The sequence below is a fragment of the Neovison vison genome, chromosome 9, assembly GCF_020171115.1.
Source record: "Neovison vison isolate M4711 chromosome 9, ASM_NN_V1, whole genome shotgun sequence".
In the NCBI taxonomy this organism is placed as follows: Eukaryota; Metazoa; Chordata; class Mammalia; order Carnivora; family Mustelidae; genus Neogale; species Neogale vison.
In genome coordinates this window covers 45136873-45147661 of record NC_058099.1, presented here as the reverse complement: position 1 = coordinate 45147661, position 10789 = coordinate 45136873, and the positions used below count along the sequence as shown (strand labels likewise).

Sequence of the window (10789 nt, the reverse complement as noted above, 5' to 3'; positions counted from 1 at the left end):
ATCCAAGTCTTAAGATTATTGTGAGAGTTCAGTTAGATATAGATATAAAGCATTTCATAGGCTGCCATCCATATAAGAGGTATTCGATAGGAACAACTCAAAGAAGTAGAAATTAATATCCAATTCAGTCATGGAACATAGATTTAGAGAAAAATGGAGCAATTCTCAACTATTCAGAACTAATATTTTGGATGTGTGTGTGAGATAGCATGATGAAGATTAATTGTTACATATTATTGAAGAAATTGTCTACATTGAACCAAATGATGAATACAGAAACAGTAAGAAAATAAAAAGAAGTAAGCAGCCTTAGAAATTGAGATACTCTAATTATAGCCACTGATGAGTTACCAACCACGCATTTTTATTATCATGCAGTGTATCATCTTTATGTACATTGCAACATACCAGCATTCCATTCTGTAAAACTCTGGGTATATCATTTGCCCTTTCATTGCCGCCATTGCCTCAGGATAGAATAAGGTTCTTTACTAGAGAACCTCTATTTCAGTTTTTAAAAATGCTATGACTTTATGACCTCAAACAGCTTAATTCTGAGTTTTCTGTTCTGAGTCAACACTTAAGAGAATTGTGAAAGACCTCCTGTATTGTATTTACTATCTGATTCCCAAATCATCCTTTGCCTTCTCATCTGTCATCCCCATTAATTCTTCAAGTTTTTTCTCCAAGTATTTCTTTAATGATCTTCGTATTGCCTTCATTTTCCTCCGATGAAACACACAAATATGGAATCTAGAGTAGAGAAATAACATAACCCTGACTTCAGTATTAGTAGGCCAACTCTTAAGGACAATTATATAACCATGTTTTTTTTCCCTTCCTTCTTTTTCTGGCTACTGCTCCAGGAGTTTTCCTCATATTTAATTGTACCTCCTCCATTTCCTGTGGTTCAGCTTTTATCCCATAAACTTCAGTCCATTTCATTCCTGTCAGTATTGTATCCCAGACTTTGAAATGACTTCATTCCCCTTATTGCCATTGGAAGATGGGGATCGGGTAATCTCTTTGCCAAACGAATGCTTGACCCAGTGTGTGTGTGGAGGGAGGAAAACTCACAGTATCAAAGCACTTCCCAATATCACAACTTCTGTTAGCAATATCAGAAATAGTGCAATCTCTCGATTCTCAGCCTTCTTTGGATCCTCTTCTGGAGGGAGAAAGAGGAAAATGGAGAGTGAGTTTGGGAGAGGAAATATACTAACTTGAGAACTTGATCCATAATAGATGATTCTTTTTAACATCAGATAATTTACTCTGCTCATCACTTCCATCACTGTTTTCTAGTTATCCTGCTATTTATTACACTTAGATCGCTAGGCTCTACAACATGATTGCCCTTACTGCCCCAACCTAATTTCTTCACCTTTAGTGGAGCACCTTTTCTTTCATTTCTCAGCCCTTCAATTGATCCAGTGTCCAGTAATTCATTCTGGTACAAATTTTGCCCAATAATTTAGCTCTCATTTGTGACATTACCATGATCTGTATGGAAAGTGCTCACCAAATATTTGTGGAATGAATGGACAGCTCAGTACTTTGATGCTGACCCCTCCAAATGCTATACTACAGTCTTTGTTACCTCCACAATACTCTCCTCTGAAGCATGGGGAGTTGATGCGAAGGCAGGTCCAACAATCCAGGATAGGACCTTCAGTCACGACTGATAAAGAAAAGAAAAATAACGGAAGGGGGCCATGGCATGCAGTTTTCTTAGCTCAGACATGAAGTATGGATTAGATCTCAGGCATTTCCAGGATTCTTAATGTTACATTGCTGTGAATTTCTTCTTCCCCTAACAATCACATTTCTTGGTGGGTCAAAACCTTCTGTAACTTATGTCAGATCTCCGGGGGAAGAAGTGGGAAAAATGATGCCTCAGTGCATATTGGTCCTATGGGTTATAAACTATACTTTAGAAGGCCTAAGCTCCTCTAAACTGTATGTTTGAGATTGCAGAGAGACACATTTTGTTGTCAGGTCTGATTGATATTTCCACCCCCATAATCCCAACTCTATAAATTGGATTCTTAGTATGACAGGTAGGAGAGATATGACCATATAGAGCAAATGAGATGGGAAAATATGGACTGAATTCTTAAGGTGTCGCATGTACTGTACTCACCGCAATCTTCAGAACAAGCTAAAAGAGAATCAGAAAGTTCTAATGAGCCTATAATCAACTCAGAGTTTGCTGTATTTATACCCAATAATCTTCATTTGGTGACCCATGAAGTTCCAACCACCCCTCCATCCATTCTAAACAACTGTAACATGAAACCACCTTCCTCCTCTCCTTTCTCCTATTCCTTTCACATAATTTGAGTGTTGTTAGATATCTTTTATTACCAACTTCAGAGAAGTTCTTTAACATCTCTTTCAGTTTGGATTCCAGGTTTAGGCGGACGTTGAGAAGCTTGCCTTGAAGGATAAAGGCACCTAAGAGGGGGTAGAAGGGGTGTCAGAAACTAGGGGTTGACTTCCCCTTCAGAAATTAATCTTAATTGTTTGTTTTTCCAAGGGAACTTTCCTTAGACTTGCTTGGGAAAGACAGTCTTTTGACATTGAAACTCTATCTCACCTTTCCATGTTTCATTGCCCAGTTTATAAAGTTCATTCTTCAGCCATATTCTCAACTTGATAACATCATCAACAGCTAGAGAAGAGAAGTAAAGGTACATGTAGGGGAATAATTACATCTGTGGAGGAAATTATGTGGACTCAGGTGCACTCTTCCTTGCCTCCCCTTCTCCCTTTAATCCACAAAACTCTTAGGGACTCAAACTTCCCTCACCCAATACCCGAAGTGTCTTGTCCCTGTGGGAGACCTTGACGCTTAAACGGATCATCTCCTTAATTTGCCGTTCAAGCAGATGAATTCGGCCCGGGACTTCTGAGGGTACCATCTCTGCCAGCAAGAACCTAATATCTTCTGCAAATTTGGGGTCACATTCCAAGCAGCCTTTGACCCCATGGTAGGCTGCCAGGGACAGGGGCAGGAGGAGGAGCAACCACAGGTCTCCCATTTCCTTGCCCCAACAGCCGGTTGTCCTGGCAACTAGTTCACCTCGTTCCCTTTTCTTCGAAAATCCAGGAATAAGAGCTTTGTCCTGGATAGTCTGACTTCACCTTCCCCTGCATTTCCATCCCACTTCTAGGCAATTTCATTTCCCTAAGGCTCTTCAGTTGTTTTCTGACTTTTATCGTTCATTACAGAGAGAGGGAACTGCCAGTTGGGAAGCAGATACCTGAGTTCTGAGTGTAGAACACAGAAAGTGAGAGAAATCTTGAGCTCACACAAGCAAAATTCCATGCAGGAAAAAAAAAAAAAAAAAAAAAAAAGCACAAACTTTTCTCAGGAAAACGTTTTCTTCAGGTTTCTTCTTTACTTGTGTCTTCAGTAATTTCTCACATTCCTCCCAACCATAGGAGTAGAATAGTGTCTCAAGATTCTACTGCTATAGAGGAGGTGAGAAAAGCCTGGAATATTAAGTTGTTTGGCATCCCAGTCTCTGAGGGTAGCAGTTGTTGAAAATGAGCATCTATAGATGTCTAGATGTAATTGATATATCATTGATGATATTGATGTATCATTGAAGATAATTTTGATGCAATTTAGGCTATCTTTGTCTGTAGGATGATTTCCCAGCCATGCTATATAATAGCCTTCTTATATCATTCTCTTTATAAAGAGTCTGGAGCAAGGAGACTAGAAACAGCCATTGAGGAATATATGGTGAGAAGTGAGACTCCAGTAACACTCAGGGTTCATTAGTGGGTATATCTTACAAGTACTAAGGATGAGATGTGAGACATGTTAGAAAACCAGCACAGTTACTGTGGGCTGCCATCTCAGGCCACTGTGGAAGGAGCCCAGATAAACAGTTCAGCTTAGGGCTCTTTGAATAAGAATAGAAACATTTGAATAAGAATGTTCTCTGTCATTTAAAGAAGTTAACGTTGCTTTACAGACTTTGCAGGGTACCAGTAATTTCTCTGTTACATTGCTTGTATGTCTGTGACCTCCTAGAAACCAGGGAGCCTGGGATCTTAAAAGGTTGGTGGTAGAATTGAGAGCTAAGGTACGGGAGAGTTAGGGAATGAAAAGTTGTGAGGGAAGTCCAAAGAACTGTTACAATTATATGCCTACCATGAGCCAGATATGAGATGTGCTAAACATTTCTGATAGATCATTATGAGTCCTGATGGCACAGCATACTTCGAGAAATTATTCCAGTTTTATAGATAGGACTCTATAGATAGTCCTATAGATAGGACTCAGAAATATGAAACAATCCTTTCTACAAAATAATTTAGTAGCCATGGAATTAGGATTTGAACTCAGGTCTCTCTGATTCTAAATTCTTTATACTTCATTCACTGTCTGGTCAACATTTTCTGGGATAATGCAGAAAATGATTTCTTGGAATTATAAATCAGATGACTGCAAAGGAAATTCAAATCCTCTGATAATCCAGATCCACACCTCTGGTCTGATTTTATTTCCCTTGGCTAGATGATCTCATCTTTAGATGACCCTCCGGAAAATTTGCACATGCTGAAATCTGAAGGCATTTGAGGTGGTGGGGTTAAACTACTTCTGGAAATCAAAGTTGGATATTAAAAGGGGCTAAAACTTGGCAGGCAGGTAGCCAGGTATGAGGAAAAACTGTTCTTTAAGGGAAAATATACATTATAGATGTGATGTTTTCTAGTTAACAGTACATACTTTTACTTTCAGCTTGGATACTTGAAGAGGAAGTGATGATATATTACTGACTCATTCTGCTCAGTGGCACATTATCTTGAACCAGACCACATGCTCTACTATTTTTATCCTTGCCTCATTCTTTCAGCTTAATTTGCAATCCAGGATTTGTAGGATGCAAGGAAAAAAAAAAAAAAAGATTCGACTTCCGGACAGTGTTGGGAAGACGGAAAATAGCAAGCCACTTTCTAAAAAGACAGAAGTTGTAATTGAAAGGGACATATAAGACAGAAAATAATGGAGGAAATAGCACCCCCGTGGAGGAAACACTAAATGGATAATAATAGTGTGAGCTGATGATCCAGGCAGAGGTACACACGGTTTGTACTTTCTATAGGAAGACCAAGCAGCACTAAATCTGGAGGAATTTCTTCTAGAGAAGCTGGATCTAGGACACTAGAAACAGGAGTTAACAAATACATGATGGGAAGTGGGAACCCAGAAATATTCAAGATGTTTTAAGAGAAGCATCTGGAAAGTGCTGATGACGGAGTGGATGACGTATAAGAAAATGACTACATTATCCTGGTCTGGTTCTTTAAATTTAGTAGATGTCAACTATTCGAAATTTGGAAAAGAGCAATCTGGAAATAGACTGATAATATAATGATCATATTACTTAATTAAAATAATGATACTTGTATCTAGGAGGCAAAAGGCTAATACCAGATCCTTCCTTGATTATGCTAATATTTGGTTTGGATTGGCATGGAGAGGATAGGGTTATAGTCAGTGTGAATCTGTGGAATAGCTAACCAAACTCTTCATTTGCTTAAAAAAGTGTAACGGATATATAGTAGCACATGCATGCATAATATTTTACCAAAGATATATTTATTCATTTGTAATTCTTAGATAAGATCCCAGGTTTTTCACAGATAGAATATGTATATGTTCTTTTTCTACAAAACAATTAGTCCTATTATTTAGTCCCTCTGAAGGGTTAGAATCAGTTGTTTTGTACACATTTGACCCTTGTTATAAATCAAATGATACACTGAGGTTTAAAATCTAAAAACCAAGTCTCATTAAGAAAAGCAAAAAGCTTCTTAACAATAATTTTCCCTCAATCCATAGCAAATCTGATTCCCACATCCACAGACAAAAATGAAAATGATGAATCTTTGTGGCTCAAGCTTCTTGTAGCCTCTTTTCTTGTGGGTTACTTGTCCCAGCCGAGCCCTGCTGCATTCTTTCTCCATCTGTAGCTCTTCAGTGGATGCCCTAGAAATTTGGCAATAATCCAGAAGCCTCTTGTAGTTAAGTGAGATTAAATTATTTCCTGACTATAATCTGGGACTAGGAAACCCATACTTGGTATCTGGCCATGTTAGAAGCTAGCTATCTAGGCAGCATAATAATCACAATTATAAATATTGAAATATTCCTATAGTCCAGATCCTTCACAAGTAAAGTGATTTTAATATTTTCTGTATGCCTGCCCATTTATATTGAATTGCCATTAAGCCAGTTTCTCTCCTTATATTCCACTCATTCTTTAGAAAAAGTCGTAACGGTGACACCTCGCTGGCTTAGTTAAATATCTGCCTTTGGTTCAGGTCATGATCCCAGGGTCCTGGGGTCAAGCCCCATGTCAGACTTTGTGCCCAACGGGGAGCTACTTCTCCCTCTCCCTCTGCCTGCTCCTCCCCTGCTTGTTCTCTTTCTCTCTCTCTCTTAAATAAATAAATAAAATCATAAGAAAAGAAAAAGTTCTAAGTTTGGAGCTTAGAAGACTTTGAAGGAATTGTTCTCTGGTCGGAAAGCAAACCAAAAAAAAGCTGATACTCTTAGGGATGAGGAAAACAGGGGAGACAGTGGCAAAAGATTTATGTCATAACCTCTGCTCTCTAGACTAGGGTCCCAGAAGGGGAGATTATATTAGTTAGGTTAAAAGGAATACTACAGGAAAGTGTAGTTTCTGTCCTGCATACTTGAGGAACTACCAAGGCTACACCAGTTATGCACATGTGACAACTGAACCCGAGGAAAAAATAGTATCATGTCAGGACTGGCTAATAGAAGGCACTCCGGAGACAGTGATAGTACCTTGCACTGTGGAAGCGCCACTGTCCTTCCACCGGCTGCTAGGCAAGGATGTGCAAGTGTGTTCGGGATCTGACTGGGAAACTTGCCAGTGTGTATCATCAAGGCTTCAGGTAATGGGACCCTGTCTGAAAGATGGATAGCAGACTACTGCATCAGGAAAAGAAAAGGCATCTGCAGCAATCCCTAAGAACCTGATGGGGCCAAATGGTCAGGAAAGACCACCAGACACTGAGGAAATAGAGAACAGGCCTCAAGTGCTCTGCATGCAGTTTCCCAGAAAATACAAGAAGATTCAGAGATGGGGTGGCACCAAGCTTGCCTTAGAAGATACACACACATTAGGAAAGAACAAAACAAATATACTCAACATTAAAATATATGTCATTCAAGGAAGGGAACACCTATTAGTAAAGAAATCCGCTGGATAATTTACTGAAGAGGAAAAGGCAGGGATTTTAAATGGGACGAGTTCATGGTAATCGCACTTACCACGATTTGAGTATGGTTGGTAAGATGGATGGAATTGATAGTTGGATTGGTAGTTAACACAAGCCTGATGTTTCAGTGATTAGGGCAGTGTTTTCTCAGGCCCAAGAGAGGTCTAACATTCCACAGTTACTCAATGTTCATAGTTCCTTATCAGTTTTAGGTGGTTAGAGACAGTTGGAGTAAAACGTTAACAATGGCCCTTTATCCCGTTTTGGAAAGAAGCAGGGAATGGGAAGGAAATATAAAAGAATGATTTTTCCAAAAGGTATTTAGTTACCAAAAAAAGTATTTAAATATTGGGTAGGCTTGAATTTCTCATATTCTGCTGTTAGTGCCTTTTTTCTTTGTTCTCTTATGAGGTGAGAAGTGAGGTGGCTCAGAGAAAGCACAGACCAGTTATAGAACACAAAGAAGCTATGTCTCCTTCGTATATCTGACCAAGTGTAGATAAATGTGTGACCTTGCAACATAAACACTGTAATATTTAATTCTCAAGACAAGCTTGCATTAGTATTTCCATTTTGGAAAATATGAGCCTGGTTTTCAGACACACTAAGGGAAGTCTCCCAAGTTCACACACCCAGTAAGTAAAAGATTTGCAGTAACACAGATTTGTCTGCTTTCATAGTTCTGTTTCCAAAACACCAAAATGTTTCTCGAGTAGAGTTAATCCTAGGTACAATCATCATTGCCTCAAATTAGTAAGAATTTCCTAAAGGAAATTATTTTTGCAAGGAAGGAAAAATGGTTTCTTATTTCCCATTAGTTTATTTTTTAAAGAAGTGGAGTTTATAATCCTAAGTAACTTTGAATATTTCTTCCATACCCGATTCTTGCTTTTCCCCTCCTCTCTAATTACCTGAATAAAGGATTTAAAGACTATTTATATTCTACTGTAGCTTGTTCACCTGTCAACTGCAGTACTCAATTTTCTTTAACACCATGTATAAAAAGGCACAGATGTTAATCTAGTTTACCTTAAATAAGTACCAGGCAAATACAGTATTATTGCTTTCCTCCTTTCAAAGCAGATTAAAAGACAACAACAACATAACAACAATAAGAACATAACAACAACAAGAAGTAGTATCATAGAACACATAGTCTGTTATCAAATAGTGTTTTATATTCATTGTGTGCACGATCTTATAAAATCCTATGCTAAGAGGTTGGCACTGTCATTGCCATTTAGAGATGAGAGCACCTAGACTGACTAGTTAAGGATGCTGCAGGAGATCACACAGCCCTCCGCTGGGACAGCTTGAATTCTTAATCTCATTTTGACTGATTCTCCATGTATGTTCTTTTAACCGTTAAACTTTCTCTTGTCGTTTATTGGCCAAAAACAGAAAAACCCCACAAAACCCCCTAAAGTGAATGTCCTACTCATGTGCATAATGAATTGTCATATTTCTGCAAAACCAGCATTTGGTGGGTGAGGCATTGTGGTGTAGTATACGGTGCTACATTCAATTCTAATTCTGGTCCTTATAAGAACAGATTTCAAAGTATCAAGTCAACGAAGAAACTCTGAGTTGAACTTGAACTTCCTGGTCACTACCCTTTGATAAATGATCTTGTTGTTGATAATTCCTTTGCATTGTACTACCTTCCATTAATAGAAAATTTTACATTGGGAGGTTTCCCTATTTGGGAAGCTCTCTGTTGTCTTGAGATGACTGAATTTCTTCTTGGTTTTCGCTAATATGCTAAGTAAATATTTCTGCTTAAATACAATCCCCTTTAAGCACTATAGCTATATTAGGTTACTAATCAGTTCTTTTTAAGTTAGATCAGATTTCATTGTTTCTTGCATGGTCTTTTGTAAAAGGGTCTCAACAATATGTACTGTCTCCCTGTTTACCACATAATGACATAAGACAAAACCAAATCAATCAACTCTGAGGCATGATGGTTTCAATTCAGTGGAGGAAAGAAGATCTTAGTGGATTGGGTTATTGATGGTAACTCTTGGAACAAGCTATGATAGTAGGTGTGGAATCTCCTTTCCTGGAGAAGATTGTTGGCCACCTCTCTCAGTGCTGGGCAGTCTAGTCTAGTAGTTTGGGCTTCTCCAATGGAATTTCTCCATTGGAGAAATTTCTCCTGTGTAGCTAACACAGCTACACAGAGAATATAACTTGAAGTATATTTCATAATCATTTTTCCTTAAATTTATTGCAAGTTTAATAACCAATGTATGGTCAGTTCCTTTTTCAAAGAATGGAAATTATGGTACAACATACACTAGATGGGGAAGGAGTTTATCATGTTCTGTGCTCTAGAAATTATTGCTGTTTCTAGCATAAACATAGTCACCAAAATAGATTCTAGAAACCACCCCAGTTTTTTTAATAGTAGAGGGACAATTCGAGAGAAAAATATTAACTGTTTTTCAGTTGCCGCTACCTGAGAATTTCACCGTTTCATTTTCTTGCCCTGGTGCTGTAAGAAAAGACCTTGACAGAGTGTGCATTGCCCACTTCTCATTTATGCCAGGTGTAGCTCTATGTCTGAAGGGCATATGCAATAAATGGGTCATACATTATCTCATTTGCAGTCTGAGTTTTATGAGCTCGTGTAAAACAATTACCATATATACATTTTACAATAAATGGGCAAACAAAGTGGCTGCAAACAATATGGAAAAGTCAATAATTAATTTCAGATTTCCAAATGTAGCAGAGACACTGGAGCTTTCTCTTCTTTTCAATAGAGATGGTTTCTTTGTTAGGAATATGCAAGCATGTTAATTCATTACTGTGTGGTTTCTCTTTTTCCAAAGCTTGTTGAAGGCCTAATTTATGTGCAAGACTGAAAGCTGTTTAAACGGATAATATGCCTCCTTCATGAGAAATACCACCCCTTTATGCTCCATTAAATTTAGACGTTGACTCTATAAGCTACGTACCAATTATTTCTTTCCAGAAACAGCAGCATATTTTTTTCCACAAAGGACAACAGATTATTGCAGGCTGCTATTAATCTCCACATAGTCCACAGAATACATAGGACACTAGGGAGAAAACAATTGAGAAGCTATTTTAACATTTGCAAAACTGCGATATGCAGAGGAAATAAAAGAGATGCTTGCCTGTTTGCTACTTCTAAATTATTTCAGTGATCCCCAAATATAGAAGCAGCCCTTAAATTCATCAATAATGACCTGCTGACATTGAAGCAGTGCCTATGGAGGAACACAGTTGGCTCTTTATCTGGTTGATCTTTGTTTTCCCTAACATCATGTATCGCCGACCACTGTACATTCTGCTACATGCTCCATTAGGTGGATGGGGTAATAAGTGAGATGCCTATTAACAGCTTAAAGCGGGTTCTTTTCTGGTAACAGCATTGTTTGGTGCAGGGAAATGGGTCAATTCTCAGTGCAAACTGGAAGGATATACTAGTCCATCAGCATAGCCTGGCATAGCCTAGAATTTAATAGAATGACTGTGGATCATTTTA

At 38.3% G+C, this 10789-nt stretch overlaps 1 protein-coding gene across 1 annotated transcript; it reads right to left on the bottom strand.

The window, feature by feature from the left end:
* Positions 1-617: 617 nt before the first annotated feature.
* On the bottom strand, positions 618-3044 carry IZUMO3 (IZUMO family member 3). Its single transcript, XM_044264305.1, has 7 exons — positions 2813-3044; positions 2600-2674; positions 2368-2457; positions 2144-2161; positions 1601-1681; positions 1078-1168; positions 618-753 (listed from the first exon to the last, which is right to left on the bottom strand). The coding sequence occupies exons 1-7, from the start codon at positions 3042-3044 to the stop codon at positions 618-620; spliced, it is 723 nt and encodes a 240-aa protein (XP_044120240.1).
* Positions 3045-10789: the final 7745 nt, after the last annotated feature.

What these genes read in the sequence shown, in the direction of transcription:
- IZUMO3 (XM_044264305.1), bottom strand. Translation starts at nt 3,044, where the DNA reads ATGGGAGACCTGTGGTTGCTCCTCCTCCTGCCCCTGTCCCTGGCAGCC. An exon ending in CAAGACACTTCGGGTATTGG is followed by an intron (nt 2,675 to 2,812) that starts GTGAGGGAAGTT and finishes TCTCTTCTCTAG; the next exon opens with CTGTTGATGATGTTATCAAG. An exon ending in CAGAGGAGAGTATTGTGGAG is followed by an intron (nt 1,169 to 1,600) that starts GTAACAAAGACT and finishes TTCTCCCTCCAG; the next exon opens with AAGAGGATCCAAAGAAGGCT.